The sequence below is a fragment of the Tachysurus vachellii genome, chromosome 9, assembly GCF_030014155.1.
Source record: "Tachysurus vachellii isolate PV-2020 chromosome 9, HZAU_Pvac_v1, whole genome shotgun sequence".
Classification (NCBI taxonomy): Eukaryota; Metazoa; Chordata; class Actinopteri; order Siluriformes; family Bagridae; genus Tachysurus; species Tachysurus vachellii.
In genome coordinates this window covers 27885705-27904014 of record NC_083468.1, presented here as the reverse complement: position 1 = coordinate 27904014, position 18310 = coordinate 27885705, and the positions used below count along the sequence as shown (strand labels likewise).

The 18310-nt window shown below is 40.4% G+C and overlaps 3 protein-coding genes across 6 annotated transcripts in view; 1 reads left to right on the top strand and 2 right to left on the bottom strand.

The window, feature by feature from the left end:
* zgc:123258 (uncharacterized protein LOC641502 homolog) overlaps nt 1-3083 on the bottom strand; it is an 11690-nt gene extending 8607 nt beyond the window's left edge. For all 3 annotated transcript variants that reach the window (XM_060878457.1, XM_060878458.1, XM_060878459.1), the window contains exons 1-8: nt 2897-3083; nt 1724-1834; nt 1418-1600; nt 902-991; nt 671-804; nt 433-581; nt 217-313; nt 30-131 (exon numbers count right to left, since the gene is read on the bottom strand). In XM_060878457.1, the coding sequence (XP_060734440.1) occupies nt 30-131; nt 217-313; nt 433-581; nt 671-804; nt 902-991; nt 1418-1600; nt 1724-1834; nt 2897-2947 (917 nt within the window). In that variant the 5' untranslated portion in view covers nt 2948-3083. The remainder of the gene's footprint in view (nt 1-29; nt 132-216; nt 314-432; nt 582-670; nt 805-901; nt 992-1417; nt 1601-1723; nt 1835-2896) is intronic.
* Nucleotides 3084-5904: 2821 nt separating this feature from the next.
* On the bottom strand, nt 5905-10673 carry LOC132851515 (CDC42 small effector protein 2-like). The gene is made up of 5 exons (XM_060878456.1): nt 10517-10673; nt 9454-9692; nt 9273-9374; nt 9077-9152; nt 5905-6568 (listed from the first exon to the last, which is right to left on the bottom strand). Exons 2-4 carry the CDS (start codon nt 9505-9507, stop codon nt 9081-9083), a joined length of 228 nt encoding a protein of 75 aa, XP_060734439.1. The 5' UTR covers nt 9508-9692; nt 10517-10673; the 3' UTR covers nt 5905-6568; nt 9077-9080.
* Nucleotides 10674-14697: 4024 nt separating this feature from the next.
* On the top strand, nt 14698-17859 carry mibp2 (muscle-specific beta 1 integrin binding protein 2). 2 transcript variants are annotated; one of them, XM_060878454.1, is made up of 8 exons: nt 14699-14927; nt 15891-15981; nt 16339-16387; nt 16554-16743; nt 16961-17032; nt 17130-17236; nt 17318-17402; nt 17545-17859. In XM_060878454.1, the coding sequence occupies exons 1-8, from the start codon at nt 14902-14904 to the stop codon at nt 17561-17563; spliced, it is 639 nt and encodes a 212-aa protein (XP_060734437.1). In that variant the 5' UTR covers nt 14699-14901; the 3' UTR covers nt 17564-17859. The 2 variants fall into 2 exon arrangements, with proteins under 2 accessions (XP_060734438.1, XP_060734437.1); XM_060878455.1 differs by lacking the exon at nt 16339-16387 and having other exon boundaries at nt 14698-14927.
* The last annotated feature ends 451 nt before the right edge of the window (nt 17860-18310 follow it).

Here is an 18310-nt window from a genome sequence, read left to right as displayed (position 1 = left end):
TGTGTAACATGTACATGTAAATGTAGTACCTGTCCTCATTTCGGTACACACCCCAAACCACAGCCAGAGTGATGCACACAGCAACAAGCAGCAGGTTCCTCACAGAGCAGCTCTTCTCCCTACAGGACACACTAACACACACACACACACACACGTATGAGTATATTTACATTACAAAGTTCTCAGTATTGAACTGCAGCCACTGTGTGTGTGTACCTGATTTTACTGCACCCCACTGCATTCAGTAGTGCCTCGAGGCAGCTGTACAGTCCTGTAGCTGACGCCAGGCAAAAGATCACGATGATCACGTAGACTGTAATCAGAAGCGTACGATCACAAATGCCCCAGTGCGATATGTTGAAACAGCAGCCAGCGCACTTCCTTTACGCTTCAGTGTTACTGACCAATCAGAGCGCGAGGAACGTGACTCACCGAGGTACTTGTAGAAAAAATACATGAGGACGAGCATCACACACATGAGCGCGACGAACAGCATCACCTTCAGCGGGGAGTAGAGTGTAAGATCCCCGCTGTCTGACCGTTCCTCTCCTGCAGAGAGCGCCGTCACACTCTGCTTTGCCCTACACACACACACACACACACACACAAACTTTTAGGACTGTTTCTTTTTAACCCGTGACCTCTGACCTTTGAGTAGTAAGTCACTGACTTCTCAGCAGCCCCGCTCCAGAAGCCACCCATAGCCACAGTGAAGACGGCGATCACAAGCATGATAATGACGCTGGCGTCAAATTCAGGAGTGGGCGGAGCATAGAGCTGCACCTCCATCCCATCTGTAAACACCTGACAGGGGGGAGGGGGAAGGGCTTCAGAGTTCAACTACAACGAACAATAAACAGAGAAATGATATCGGGGGCAAGTAAGTAAAAAAAATCTGTACCTTCTGCACATCCAGGATGTCGCGGTATCTCATAACCGCCAGAGGAATGGTCACTTTCTCAAACTCGCTGTTATTGACTGACGGAGTTCCCTGAAAAAAACTTTCCACAGTGAGCTACGGGAAGTGAGCGTGATGGTCCAGAGCTATTTAGGAGGGGTTACAGTGCTTGTATACAGAAAGTTGGTCCACAAAGTGTTTGTTGTGTTCTGACAACCTGACACCTCGTTACACAAAGCTAACAGATGACAACTGGGTACTAAATAGCTGTGAGAACCTCTGACAGTGTTACAGGAGCTCACAGCTGAAACCAATCATGGTAGTAAACTTGTTAAGGCACACAAGAACTTGTGTTATACAGCAAAATAGTCACAGTGTGACGCCATAGTGTGACGTCATGGTGTGCCGTCATAGTGCGCCGTCATAGTGTGATGTCATAGTGTGACGTCATAGTGTGACGTCATAGTGTGACGTCATAGTGTGACGTCATAGTGTGACGTCATAGTGCGATGTAAATACCATGGCGTCTTTGCTGGCGATGAGGAGCACTTTGACTCCGAGCTGCTGAGCCACCTGAGCTTTCTGGTTGAAGTTACAGTCTCCGTTCATCACACACACCGCTGCGCCCTTCACTGAGTCTGGCTTGACTCCACTTGCATCACACAGCATGGTCGAGGTCAGGTTTACCAGCTTATAGCGCACCTGTACACACACACACACACACACACACACACACACACACACACACACAATGATGGTCCTGATAAGTTTTGATGCAGTGTGTGTGTGTGTGTGTGCAGTGTGTGTGTGTATGTGCTAACTTACAGCATCACTAAGAGACCTGGAGATGTTGGACAATGATGCGTTGTAAACCAGACAGTACTCCCTATACGTGCTCCAATCAGAGACATGCAGGACGGCCTGATGGCACTCGCTCTGAGGAACACAAACCAAATTAAATCTCCACTCAGCATCATATTATAGTGCTACAGGAAGGCAGGAAGCTAAAAGAGGTCAATACAAAGTTCTTAGAGAGCCTACAGAAGTGAGTCAATACCCCATTAAAAGATGCTGCAACTGCCCAGAGTCACATTATCACAAGACACCTGGCAAAGTGCCTCAGGAACATGTTGAAGCAGAACCTTCTCTAGAGCTGGAACACACACCCTTAGGACTACAACATCTTCTCTAGAGCTGGATCACATAGGACTACATCTTCCTGGAGGGATAGAAAATGTTCCTGTAGGGCTTTCTGTAGCATGATTTACAGCAATACATGGGAAATGTTACTGCCCCACAGGAAGGCGTTACAGCCCCACAGGAAGGCGTTACTGCCCCACAGGAAGGCGTTACAGCCAAAAGACTGCATTAGAGAACTACATGAACATGTTACAGTTCTCAGGAATGAGTAAGGCTGTACACATAACCTTAGGGCTTAACACCTTCCTATAGGGCTGTAACTTGTCCACAGTGTTTTGTCTTGACTTCTGAGTGTCAGTAATCTGTCAGTCCACAGACTTCATAATGTCAGTAACAGAACTAATGTCCAGCTGTGTCCCAGCTGTGTCCCAGCTGTGTCCCAGCTGTGTCCCAGCTGTGTCCCAGCTGTGTCCCAGCTGTGTCCCAGCTGTGTCCCAGCTGTTGGAGGCGGTGATGAGCTCCCATCCAGCTGTCACCCTGTCAGGCCTGTAAATGTACTGGAATTCCCCAAAGCTTTCAGTTCCTGCTTCACAGCTCATAACTCGTGTTTACTCACTAAAGTATCACATAAAACCTTCACACTCACCGGTACGTGCTGTGTGTCCGTCTGGGACTCGTCATGACACACATACAGACACATGATGGTGACAAGAAGATGTTCAGTTCTAATGAAATAACTCTCAGCGTTAGCTTCGGTGCTAACGGCGTTAGCTTCGGTGCTAACGGCGTTAGCTTCGGTGCTAACGGCGTTAGCTTCGGTGCTAACGGCGTTAGCTTCAGTGCTAACAGATAACTTACCCGATAAGACAGCAGAGTGACGGCCAACATTATCATCAGCTTTACAGTCATTTCGGTAACATCTGGCTTAAAGACGCTTCAGTACAGTTCAGTCTGATTTAAAACCCAGCCGTTAGTTTGTTTTGACTGCTCACTTACACCGACTTAACAATCTCAACACTCGTCTTTTTTCTCAACCCGTTTTCAGTAAGCCCCGCCCTTTGTGCGTAACGATTGGCTAGCAGTTTACACTCAAAGGACACCTGGCCAAACTATTAACCAATCGTCGTGCAGTAGGGCGGGGCTTGTCGGAATACGGGTGTCGTGCGGCTTTAAATAAATAACTTCATGTGATAAAATAAATAAATAACTTCCGCTTCCGCCTTTCACGCCTCCATCACATAAATCAGAGAGGAAAGTGTAATGGCCGAAAAGTGTCTTATTAACACAAGTTTATTACAGTTTATAAGTCGGATTAATCGTTTCATTACAGATAAAATGTGCTATTATCTAAGAAAGTATCAAAATAATTTACACTCGAGTCTAGAATCAGAACCAGCTTTAATCACCAAGTGTGTGTACAGATTTGTTGTTGTTTTACAGGTGCTCTTGGTACAGACACACACACACACACACACACACACACACACACACACACTAAGGATTTACATATTACTTAAGCAGTAATTAAAGATGGAGAATGAATTACAGAACACAGGTAATAATCCCTGTACACTCCCTGACAAAAGTCTCGTCACCTAGGGCAGGATACACCCTGGACGGAGTGCCAACCCATCACAGGGCACACACACACACACACTCTCATTCACTCACGCACTCACACACTACGGACAATTTTCCAGAGATGCCAATCAACCTACCATGCATGTCTTTGGACCGGGGGAGGAAACCTGAGTACCCGGAGGAAACCCCCGAGGCACGGGGAGAACATGCAAACTCCACACACACAAGGTGGAGGTGGGAATCGAACCCCCAACCCTGGAGGTGTGAGGCGAACGTACTAACCACTAAGTCACCGTGCCCACCCCCATCATCATCATTCTAATTATTATTATTATTTATTCCACTTCTCACATCCACTGCTTCATTCTCTCTGTTTGTGATAGAAAATCCAGACTTTTGTAAACAGTTTTTCACAGTGGATCACCATGAAAAAGAGCTTCAGTCTACAAGAAATACATCATAATCAGTTATTTTCTTTTCAGATAAAAGCCTGTTCTACTTTAATATTAATGTAATGTAAATGTTGTTAAACATATTGTGTGTATTGGCCCAGTGTTAGTGAGCTTACATTACAGAAAGTGTTTGTTACTTACAGCTTTATTGTGATATTGAGGTCACTGATCCTGCAGCACAAGTTAATCTGAGCACATTACAGAGGTATGTCAGAGAAATGCAGTTAACACCTTTAATTAGTGCGTCTTCACAGCAGCGACTCGAACAGAAATGTCAGGTCTATCGTTAAGGTTCACAGAACAGCTCAGATGAATTGTTTGTTATTTAAACGATACATCTGAAGTTCAGAAGATTCACTCTGGAGCTACGAGGCTCATGTGCATCGATTTCTGTAAAAACCTGCCCAAATCTACAGAATCACATTTTTAAATAAATGACTTTGTAAAATAGGAAGTTAAATATTTAAGCTGAAAGTGGAACAACACGGACTTTCTGATCCCTTTTTTATACTTACATCCTGCTGCTGCTGTCAATACAGTGATTTAGATTTAATCATAGATAATAAATTATGTGCTTTAAACTTCAAACTTAAATGTAGTTAGTTTGCTAAGTTATTAAGACGTCAGCACATTTTGAAAGACCAAGTGATTAAACACCACAACAAACTGGGTACAAATTGTCTGTTGGGAAATGAGCTTAATTATTTATTTATTGAGTTCAGTACATCACAGGACTACACACACACACACACACACACACACATTCGTGGCCTAATACACACACACACACAGTCGTGGCCTAATGGTTAGAGTTTGACTCCTAACCCTAAGGTTGTGGATTCGAGTCTCGGGCCAGCAATACCACGACTGAGGTGCCCTTGAGTAAGGCACCGAACCCCCCCCAACTGCTCCCCGGGCACCGCAGCAAAACCACTGCTCCGGGTGTGTGTTCACTGCTGTGTGTATGCACTTTGGATGGGTTAAATGCAGAGTATGGGTCACCATACTTAGCTGTATATCACGTCACGTCACTTCATACACACACACAGCTTAGAGAACATCTGACCCTGTAGGAAACCCAGAGGTAGAGGACGGCTGGTGAACATCCAAAACACACCGACAAGGACCAAAGTGGTGCCTTTACTTCAAAATATAAATAACTTAACACTGTTAAGGAGGTAAAACTTTGGCACCAGGTACAGTTTATATCTCAGGTAGCTTGTTGGATCATCTCGAACAAGTTGGAACAACATCAATATGGAATTTATTTATATTGTTTTAGGCACAGAGATTAAATTATGACTTAAAATTCTTACCATCCATTAAAGCTATTTATGAACATGTCATTCCTAAAGACCTCAGTACATAAGGCTACATAAACTCCAAACACACTGCAGATTAACTCAGTTACGCACACAAGACAAATTTCAGTAATGAAATTATCACCAGAAGGGGGCGCAGTATCGCAACACTGGGTTTTATTCACACATTATACTGAAGGATGGCTGGAAAAAAAAAAAAAACCCTGCATACATACTAGGTTTGTGCCAATTGTTCCAACATGTTTCTGGAAAAAGTAGGAAAGTGGAAAGTATGAGCTTTAAATACAGCAGAAAAAAATCATCTTAAAAACGCTACGAGGAAAGTCGATTCCAGTAACATTCTATTAAATCATTTGCTTATGGCAAGTTACTAACGTGTGGATACGCACCAACAGGAAAGGAGGGAAGTGGCCACGGGTACAAACTGTACAAAATACAACAAAGGCACGGCGTACACATCATAACACGGCGTACACATCATCAGAAGTAATAAATCAAACGAACAGGCAGGTTGTTGCTTGGCATCATTTATTTGGGCATTAAAACATCTGTACAAAAATCCTCCCACAGTTTAACGTGGAGAAGGAGAGCACTGTGGAAGTCATTACAGTGAGGTCGCACATGTCAAGTTTATCTGAACACAGCACGTTTAAAAAGCTTTTAAAAAAATAAAGAATGACATTCCACATCCCACTGGAATATATATTCATAAATTTATATGAAAGATATAAAATTGTGAAAATAAGCTCATTGTTTATGTCTCTATTTGTGTTTGTGTTCAATCTATTGTTCACACTCGCTCATCATTTAAACTGTGTGTGTGTGTGTGTGTGAGAGATGTGAAGTGGCCCAGCCACCGTATTTAACCCACGAAACAAATCACCAAATAAATAAAGCGTTCATGGCGAGAAAAGGCGGAGGGTTGAGATGGAAGCCGGCTGTTGATTGGTTGGTGTGGCGAGCGTGGGCGTGAATGTTTACACTCAGATCACAAAGCTTTAAGCGTCTAACTGTGCGATTATGCAGATATACACGCGTCTCACAGACCAGTGCTCTGACTCGCTGATCCAGTGTGTGTGTGTGTGTGTGTGTGTGTGTGTGTATGATATTAAATCCAGCGTTGCTCCTCGTTCTCACTGTTTCAGTTCAGCAGGTCGCAGTCACTGGTGTCCATGCTGCAGAAACACACACACAGAGTTCAGTAACACACACACACTTCAGTAACACACACATACACTTCAGTAACACACACATACACTTCAGTAACACACACACACACACACACACACACTACAGTAACACACACATACACTTCAGTAACACACACACACACACACACACACACACACACTTCAGTAACACACACACAGTTCAGTAAGACACACACACACACACACAGTTCAGTAACACACACACAGTTCAGTAACACACACACACACAGTTCAGTAACACACACACACACAGTTCAGTAACACACACACACACAGTTCAGTAACACACACACACAGTTCAGTAACACACACACACAGTTCAGTAACACACACACACACAGTTCAGTAACACACACACACAGTGTTCAGTAACACACACACAGTGTTCAGTAACACACACACACAGTTCAGTAACACACACACACACAGTTCAGTAACACACACACACAGTTCAGTAACACACACACACAGTTCAGTAACACACACACACAGTTCAGTAACACACACACAGTTCAGTAACACACACACAGTTCAGTAACACACACACACAGTTCAGTAACACACACACACAGTTCAGTAACACACACACACACAGTTCAGTAACACACACACACACAGTTCAGTAACACACACACACACACACACACACACACAGTTCAGTAACACACACACAGTTCAGTAACACACACACAGTTCAGTAACACACACAGTTCAGTAACACACACACACACACACACACAGTTCAGTAACACACACACACACACAGTTCAGTAACACACACACAGTTCAGTAACACACACACAGTTCAGTAACACACACACACACACAGTTCAGTAACACACACACACAGTTCAGTAACACACACACACAGTTCAGTAACACACACACACACACACATCTAGGTTTCACACAGGTTAACGTATTAGTTTAAGAGGAAATGTTTTAGTGATCATACAGCAGTTATGACACCTTTCATACAGGCTTTCACTTTACAGAGGAGTTTAAAGGTAACACACAGTATGAACACAAGTCAGAGTTTAAAACCCCAACACTGCGAATGAGGACGAGTAGTTTTTATTTTTGTTTAAAAAAAAAGTGAGAAGGAAATGTTTAAAATAAAACCATATAAACGTCACGAGTAACCTTGAGCTTTCAGTCTCACACGTGTTACTGGAACAGATGACGACGTGTCGGTGACATTAACCCTGAGAACGGACGAGTGGACAGACGAACGGAGATAAAGGAGAGAAAAGACAGTAAGGACATGTAGGGAAACTGGAGTGGAACGAGAATAAAGGGATGTAAGATTAAATAAACACACAGAAGAAGTGTACAGTTTGGGATAAAGGTGTGTATCGGTGTGTTTTTAACCCAAACCGGTTTGCTCCATCAGGTCTTTATTGGGACTCGTTTATAAAGACATCAGTTAAATCTGAGTCTCAAAATATAAACAAATTAGTCATTTAACTTTTAGAGACCCTGAGCAGGGAAGGTGATGGACAGAGAGGTGGCTGTAGGGACGGATGGAAAGACGGTAGGGAAAAAAAGGGGGATGGATAAAGAGATGAAGAGACTGGAAAGATAGATGGATGAATATAAATCCGTCAGTGTGACTGAGACAAAGCCTGAACTGTACGTGTCAATAACAAAGATCTAGTGTGTAAAATGTTCTGCTGTATTTAATACACAGTTGTCTTTACTCTGTTCCTACAGAAGTGTGAAGTTGGTCATCAGATTCAATCACTGACAAAATACAAAATTTTCTGTTAGATGGACTGAAAAAAACCACAGAAAGCTACACACAGTTCCTTCTCAGAAGGTTTTACTTCTTACACCAAAGAGGAAGTGACACTTTCCTGACAGCTGATTGGTCCAGGGTTAGAGATAAGGATGTGGAAATCCTGAAGGATCTCGACTCCAGGCTTGTGTTCACACTCGATGTTACCATTAAATTCCTGTTTATAGTGTGTGTGTGAGACCAAGACTGAGACATGCTGAATCTGTGAAGCTTAATTAAACTAATCCTAAAGTTATCTAGCTAACCAGGTAATCCTGCTTCAGACAGCACTCGTGTTCTCGTCTGTCTCCCTAGACACCGGTCATCATTTGGCTTTACTGCTCCCTACACACACCCAACATAACCTTTACCGTGACCCTGAGTGATACACATTCTCTCAGTTACTCCCTATACACCCTTGTTCACAATCGAAGGCACTCACAAGATAACTTTAGTGAATAATGTCACCACACTCTATACTGTTCTTTAGACGTTTTGGTCACTACCAAGGTGCTAGCTAGAAACAGCGCTGGTTAGTATCTAGATGCTCCCTTGAAGCTCTAGGACACACCCATGTTTACTCCTGAGGTCACTATCTACACACCCTTGGTCACACCCTAAAAGTTTTTAAAAGTAAAAAGAAGTTTGTCCTCTTTATCTCTTTGAGTGTGTGTGTGTGTGTGTGTGAGACTCACCGTATCACTGCACGCTCTCTGGTGTGCCGTTCCCATAACCACCTTTAGATTTCATCTGTGCCTGCACCGAGTTCACCTTCACAAAACACACACACAGTCTCTACTTTCATGTCTTCAATATTTTTAAACCAGTATCTAAAAAGCAATTTTTAATAAAAGGTGTGTGTGTGTGTGTGTGTGTGTGTGTGTGTCTCACCGCTGCATGGCCCATTCCCATTTCTCCTGATCCTACGTGTGTCATGTGTACAAAGTTAGTCGGCTCTCCAATCATCGACCGATCGATTCGCCTTCTCCGCTTCTACACACACACAGTTCAGTGTTCAGTCTTCTTCAACAGGAGACACATATCAGTTGTGTGTTGTGTGTGTTTGACTCACTGGTTGAGGCTGTTCAGCGATGCAGCAGCTAAAGCACACCCAGAACTCCGTCATGTCTCCACACACACACACACACACACACACACACACACACACACACACTTCCTCCCACACAAAGTCTCTCTCTCTTGCTCTTTGTGTCTTCCTATGTCTCTCACTCTTGCTCTCTCTCTGAGCTTCCTGTTCAGTCTTCAGCTCTGCCACAGCTTTGTACCGGAAGTTGGTGACGGGCGTTCCTCCTGTACACACACAAACACACACACACAATATTTCCCAAACTACTCTTTATAAGGTTCTATTTCAGTAACAGTAAGCAGGACCGACCCCACACTGCACTGACTGACTGACACACACACACACACACACACACACACACACACACACACACACACACACACAGATGATGTCCCCTATATAAGTGACAGAATTCCCACAATGCATTTGACCCTGTTTACAGAGAACAGAAAAAAGGGAACCTTTTCGACCCGGTCTTTATTTACATGCGCGTTCACGACACGACGCGCGCGCGCTCGCACTCACTCAATTACCGGAAGCTGAATTCAATACTAAAGAAGGTTTATAATCAGTTGTGAAACTTTAACACACTTTCTGTTAAAGTACACACACACACACACACACACACACACACACACACATCTACACACAATAAAGTGTTAGAACACTGTAATAAAAGAGTGCTGAATAAATCACACAGCATTAGCATTAGCATCTCTGACGTCACTCAGGCACTAAATAAATAACGCCGACGCCTTCACGAGCTTAAACTCCACAATTATTCAGTCAATAACATCTCTATAAAACAACACACGGTGATATTTAGCAGTCAGAAGGTTAGTATTTAGCCTCGAAGCTAACAAGCTAACAAGCTAACAGTTAGCAACCCGACGGACGAACTGAACAACTTTATTAGTTTATTTCACACAAACGGATTAATCCGAAACATATTAAACATAAATAAAAACCAGAGCTGTTTTTTTCTTTTAGATGTAAAATGTGAAGTAAATAAAGTTACATTAGAGTTAAACAGGTTTAAAGACTTTACCTCAGACACTTCCTTAAAGTTGCTGTCAGAAAAAAAAGTGCCTTCAGATTGTCCTCGCCGTTCTCTGTACTTCTGCAGATCTGTACATCATACCATCAGGAAGCGACGGTGAGGAGATGATGTACAGATCAGATATTGTTGGTATTCACACAGGCCTGAATGCGTCCCCTCCCTGCGCATGCGCCCTAGTGCTCCGGTGCTCTGGTGACTCTGGTGCCGAGCACGCGCCTTTGTTTTTTTTTGGGGATGGGGGTTATTGATGATTTATTGATGTTGTATTGATGATTTATTGATGATTTATTTGATCTTTTCACGTATTGTTAATCAACATTTAATACGATATTAAAGTATATTATGACTACACAGAAGCCACCACCAGATGGCGACAGAGAGGTTTTACATTCTTCTGTTTCCTTCTACAATAAAATACACGTGTTTTGTTTTTTCCCCTTCTATTATAGTCTGATCGGGTGATTAATCATTTATAGCAGCAGTTCTGACAGTATATATATAGGTTTATATTAATAGACTTGCTCTAATACTTCACAGTTTCTACAGTAACATCTCATTCACAGTGTTCAGTGATGTGCCACATAAACATAGAATACATATAATAAAACATATAATCACTGATATTGGGAATTTTCTTTGGACTAACTTGTGTCACAGATGTCCAACAACATTAAATATTGCTTAAGAATAGACTTTACAGGAAAAATCATAGACTTTAGAGTGTAACTAATTCTGGAGAAACCCAATTGGTGGAGAAAGTGCTATTTTTATCAGAGACTTTATGTGATGTTACCAGGATTGACTCTAAATTATTGCTCAAATAGAAGAATCAATCAGGACACTGGATCAGATGCTATAATTATCTTCTCTTCCTGTCTTTTTTAACGTTCATGTTGGACATGTTTGTGCTCGCTAGAATCCAAACCGAGAACAAAACTCGTGTACACATGACACTTGACTTAAAGGCACTTGGTCTTAATGTTGAAAGACTGACTTGTTCTACATGAAGCTGATGAAACGCGGTGACCTACAGGGAGGCTAGTTAGTGCATGTGTTTAACAGTAAACTGTTACACTCGTTACGCTGTTGTCTGTATAAGTGTCCCTCTTTTGTTCTACATAGGACCTTGTGTGTACTAGATAAGTCATATGGAGTAGTCAGTGTGATGAAATGTGATCGCACACATGGCGGCTGAATCCTTATGGAGAAATCGAGTGTGTTCTACAAACACCCACGGAGCAGCTAACCACAGACCAGACACACCCTGTCATTTAGAGAGAGAAAGAGAGAAAGCGAGAGAGAGAGAGAGAGAGAGAGAGAGAGAGAGAGAGAGAGAGAGAGAGAGAGAGAAAGCGTACTTCATATCCTGTTTATGTCTGGCACAGACAGCTAAAAATAAGTACAAATATTTTTAGCACCATTCCTAATGCGAATGTAGAATAATCAGGTTATAGGACAGGGACTGTCCATAATTGGTAAATTAAACAAAATTCACAAAAAAAATTTCCTTTTCTGTTGATAAAATGAGAAAACACAGATGTAGAGATAGTTTAGGACTCTTCACTGGTTGCTTATTGAATACAGAATTCGTTTTAAAATACTTTTACTTGTTTTTAAGTCCCTGCATAATCAAGCTCCTATTTATTTTTCTGAATTATTACATCCTTACTCTCCCTCCAGAAGCTTAAGATCAGGTAACCAGAAGCTCCTCACTGTTCCCTCTCAAGACTTAAGAGTATAGGAGATCGAGCTTTTTCAGTGACTGGGCCTAAGTTTTGGAATGATTTGCCCATAGAGTTAAGATTAACACCCTCTCTGTCCATTTTTAAGTCCCTTTTAAAAACTTATCTGTTTTCCTTAGCATATCTATAGTATTCCCTTTCATTTTAATTTGGTTTAATCCTACATTTGTTCTTATTACTGCTTGTTTTAGTGTTTTAGTAATTTTTTTCTCCCTTTCTCTGTGTATTATTATATTGTTTAATTCTAATTGCTTTCATTATCTCTTGTCTTAGTATCATTATTTTCTGTGTATTGTTACTAACACACTTTTATTGTACAGCACTTTGGTCAGACCTATGGCTGTTTTAAATGTGCTATATAAATAAAGTGAACTTGAACTTGAACTGTAGTTTAATGTGCTGTCAGTAATAAGCAGATGTGTTCATCATAGATGGCAACTGTTATAAACCCAATACTTTTCTCCTTAATGTGGGAGAAATTCTGTCTGATGTCACATTTCCTGTGGCTGCAGTTCATGTAGGACACCAAGCACATTCAGTACAGTACAAGACACCTCCACAGTTTACAGTACATCAGTCACCAGGAACCATCGCGGTGGGCTGATAGTTAAAAACAAATCTTAAACATTGCTGTGTGATAAAACTGTAATGTTTTCTCCAAAATAACAGATAAACTTAGAGCCACAACTAAAGATGACTGATTACTAAGCAGTGACTCATACAGTGATCAGTGTGTTGAACCAATCAGTAGCCTTTACCGTTTCTAGCTCCACCCACAGATACACGTTTGGTTCTCATGGTACCATTGCGACAGGAAACGGAACTCATCCAGGAAGAACTAATGAAAGAACGTGTTTATTGTGAACACTTTTAACACTATAAAATATTAAAGCATATTTTTTTAAGATACAAATATACCTGTCAGTGGATTGGTATTTTCTGTCTTTATTACCACTAACCACAAAGGAACGTGTAAGTTTTAAAACAATAACAACAGAGAAGATTTTACATTAACACACGTGTGAAAGTGAGAGAATCTAATCTGTCTGTTTGTGGAATATTGTGTAAGCATTACTACTGTAACACGTCAGTGTGACAAAGATCTATTACTATATTATTAATATTTAATTATCTATAACAAGAATTTATATATTTTTTAGAAATGAAGTTTAAATTTAGACTTAAAAGAATACAGAATAAAAACTTTGTCATTAGATCTGGTTTTAAACATTATGTGATTAAATAATAGAATCCTATAAATAAAAATGACCCACACAGTTATAATAATGATAAATAATAAAACAAATAATAAATAAAAAAATAATATAAATATAATATAAATATAAATAAAAATGACCCACACAGTTATAATAATGATAAATAATAATAATAAATATAAATAAAAATGACCCACACAGTTATAATAATGATAAATAATAAAATAAACAATAAATAAAAATTAATCATATAAATATAAAATAATAATAATAAATATAAATAAAAATGACCCACACAGTTATAATAATGATAAATAATAAAACAAATAATAAATAAAAAAATAATATAAATATAATATAAATATAAATAAAAATGACCCACACAGTTATAATAATGATAAATAATAATAATAAATATAAATAAAAATGACCCACACAGTTATAATAATGATAAATAATAAAATAAACAATAAATAAAAATTAATCATATAAATATAAAATAATAATAATAAATATAAATAAAAATGACCCACACAGTTATAATAATGATAAATAATAAAACAAATAATAAATAAAAAAATAATATAAATATAATATAAATATAAAATAATAATAAATATAAATAAAAATGACCCACACAGTTATAATAATGATAAATAATAAAATAAACAATAAATAAAAATTAATCATATAAATATAAAATAATAATAATAAATATAAATAAAAATGACCCACACAGTTATAATAATGATAAATAATAAAACAAATAATAAATAAAAAAATAATATAAATATAATATAAATAAAAATGACCCACACAGTTATAATAATGATAAATAATAATAATAAATATAAATAAAAGTGACCCACACAGTTGTAACACAATTATAACACAGTTATAACACATAATAATAATTAATACATCATTAATTACACACGACGATAAATAAATGCTGTAAAACTGGATAATAAACATGTTTAATTGGCATCACGAATAGAAAACAAACGGATAAAACGTGAGCATTAAATAACAATAACAATAAAAACACGAGCTGCTGAAATAAAAACTTTTTTCTTCCGTTTGTATTTGTCAACAGCCGAGGGGCGGAGCTTATCCTGAAGCTGTGTGATTGGCTGTAGAGTGATGACACGCGCTGTGGTTCTGTTTAAATAGCCAATCAGACGCCTCAGAGTCAGTAGATCAGTGTGAGAGTGTGAGAGTCTCTCTCTCTCTCGGTGAACGCTCTCGAAGCAGCAGCACGCGCACAGACACCGAGTTTCTCACCAATCAACATGGACGAGTCGTGTAGCTGACGGTCTGCCTTTTACCTCCATAAACACCGCCTCTTTATGTGTCTGAGCGAATAAACATCTGGTAAACAAACATCTGGTAAACAAACATCTGGAAAACAAACATGAAGCTCATCATCGGTATCGGAGGGTGAGTAAGAGAGAGAGAACGAGCGCACGCGCAGGCCGCACGCGCGCACGGTAACGGATGAATTAAAGGCTCTGACTTCCGCTCTGTGTCACGTGCTCGTTAATGACCTTTAATAACGTTTTATAGTCATGTTTTTATTAACATTCATTTAGTTTAAATATAATGTAAAGTTGTGTTTGTTAATAATCATCACTGTAGAAACTGTATTTTATCGGTTCGGGAAGTTTTTCATGTAGATTTGGTTATAAATAAATAAATAAATAAAGTGAAATGTGTAAAAACCTAAAATGTCAAAGATAAAAAATTGTTTGTGTTAAAACTATTTGAGGTAATAAATGGTGAAGAGGTTTATATTAAAGGTCTTTATTATTATTATTATTATTAACGTTAAATAACGTAAATAATAATAACTGCAGTGATGACAGATTGTTTTAGTCCCAGTTTACTGTGTTCTATTTATCATGGGCATTGCACTTGGGAGGTGTGTGTGTGTGTGTGTTGATTAGTGTGTGTGTTGATGAGTGAGTGTGTGTGTGGGCATGTGTGTTAATGAGTGTGTGTGTTAATGAGTGTGTGTGTTGATGTGTGTGTGTGCATGTGTGTTAGAGTGTGTGTGTGTGTGTTGATGCATGTGTGTGTTGATGCATGTGTGTGTTGATGCATGTGTGTGTGTTGATGCATGTGTGTGTGTTGATGCATGTGTGTGTGTCGATGCATGTGTGTATGTTTATGAGTGTGTATGTTTGTGAGTGTGTGTGTGTTGATGTGTGTGTGTGTGCATGTGTGTTGATGTATGTGTGTGTTCATGAATGTGTGTTGATGAGTGTGTATGTTTGTGAGTGTGTGTGCATGTGTGTTGATGTATGTGTGTGTGTTGATGTGTGTGTTGATGAGTGTGTGTTGATGAGTGTGTATGTTTGTGAGTGTGTGTGATAATGAAGCTTGTTGTTTCTCTGTTGTCAGGGTAACTAACGGGGGTAAAACTACCCTGACTGACCGTTTGTGCCACAACCTGCCCAACTGCTGTGTGGTTCATCAGGACGACTTCTTCAAGGTCAGTGTCATAAAAAATCTGATAGTGTAATGAGATTAGACACAAACTCTATCATATTATCGCTGTCTGATGGAAAACCTCGTAACTAGATTATTAACATCATTCAGTTCAGTTATGATGTCGCTCTGATTAGGGAAGAAACAAAGTGAAGTTAATGCAGTCGGGTCTGTAAGTGTCTAATAGCCTGGTTTATGAGCTTCACTTCCTGTTTAGCTATATTTAGCAGGGTGGGTATGTTAAGGGTGGGGGGAGGTGTTGGAGTGTATAAATGCTAGTTGTTTAGACGTTAGCACAAAGCTAAGCTAAAGCCAAAGCCGACCGGTTCAGCCTCGCTGAATGTACACGCGTGTGTTTCAGCCCCAGGATGAGATCCAAGTCGGGGAGGATGGCTTTAAGCAGTATGATGGTAAGCGCTGTGTGTGTGTGTTTGCGTGTGTGTGTGTGTGTGTGTGAGAGAGAGAGAACAAGGCGCTTTGATTAATGAATGAAGTTTGCGTGTGTTTCTTAATTGAGACGCCCCCTGGATGAAGCGTTGTCCTGCTGTCTGATCGGCTGTGTGTGTGTGTGTGTAGTGATCACAGCTTTGGACATGGACGCCATGATGAGCACCATCTACGCCTGGCAGGAGAACCCGGTGAAGTTTGAGCGCTCCCACGGTGTGGACAGCACGCTGGACCGTGAGATCCTGCCTCGTTCCGGAGAGGACGAGGATGAGGGCGTGCACATCCTCATTGTGGAAGGGTTTCTGCTCTACACCTACAGGTACACACACACACACACACACACACACACACACACACACACCAGGGTTCATGAGGTCATCTGCTTCTGGATGGATCTGTTCTTTATACGATGTTATGATATCACACCAACACAATAAACATGTAATAACTATTATTCTCTGTTCATTGTTTTTTTTATTGTAAGATCAAATGACTTCATCCAAGTGAAAAAGTTCTGTTTGTTTGTTTGTTTGCAGTCCTCTGATTGACGTGTTTGACCAGCGGTTCTTTATTTCCATCCCATATGAAGAATGCAAAAAGAGGAGGTGGTGAGTATCACTGTGGGTTTGATAAAACTGTCCGATCTCCTAGGTTTAACATCTCACGTGTGTGTGTGTGTGTGTGTGTGTGTGTGTGCTTGCTCAGCTCGAGGAACTATGCCGTGCCGGACCCTCCAGGTCTGTTCGATGGTCACGTCTGGCCGATGTACGTCAAACACAAGAAGCAGATGGAAGACATGGGAGTGGATGTTGGTAAGTGTGTGTGTGTGTGTGTGTGTGTGACGTTGGGCTTTGAGATACATCAGTAAACATTTGTTAAACATGTTTTTACAGAACAACTTGACGGAACTCTGTCGAAGGAGCAGCTGTTTAACTCGGTGTACGGAGACATCATCAACAACATCCAGAACCTGATGAGGTGTGTTTGTGTTTTATTTCAGTGCAGTAAAAGTTTCCTGAGGGGACTTTATTAAATTCTGTTTTGAATGTGACGCGTTGCTCCATTGATTTCTAATGTGTATGTGTGTGTGTGTGTGTGTGTGTGTGTGTGTGTGTTGCAGGTCTGTTGATCAGCACTAAGCCACAAAAGGAGGAATACAAAGCCATCTCTGCTGCAGGAGTGTGTGTGTGTGTGTGTGCGAGTGAGTTAGTGTGGTGCGAGTGTGGTGTGTGAGCGAGTTAGTGTGGTGCGAGTGTGTGTGTGAGTTTGTGTGGTGTGTGTGTTCGAGTGTGCACAAGTGTGTGTGGTCTCAGACTGGCTCTGCATTGACTGTTACCTGCTTTAGCTCTTTTATACCTTTTGGTACATCCTCCATATTTATTAGCTGTAATAACAAAGTGAGTTCCACTCCGTATTAAAGACATCACTCCTACAACTCTGTGTGTGTGTGTGTGTGTGTGTGTGTGTGTGTGTTCTGTCTTCTACTTGCTCGTGGTTAAAGATGTAAATGTTCACAGATTCCACAGTCGTTCATCTGAGCGGTGTGTAAAGTTTTACCCATTATGTTTATAAGGGGCAGTTTGTGTAAACGTCGTCTCTCAGACACACTCGTGTGTAATAATAAACACTGTGTGATGGAGCTGAGCTGCTGCTAACACCTGAAATGTCCCACGGTGTTTAATTCCTCTCAGCTCAGAAATGAGAAGCTTTTTATTTATTTACTGTTATTACAGCAGTTATACACACTTATCTCCCTCGAGACCGGCGGCTCTTTATTCTCTCTGTCACTACAGAGCACTGACACTGGAGACTCCTTCACCACATCATACAGAAACCTTCACAGACCAAAGATTACACACCATTTAATCTGTTTATGTGGAGCGTTC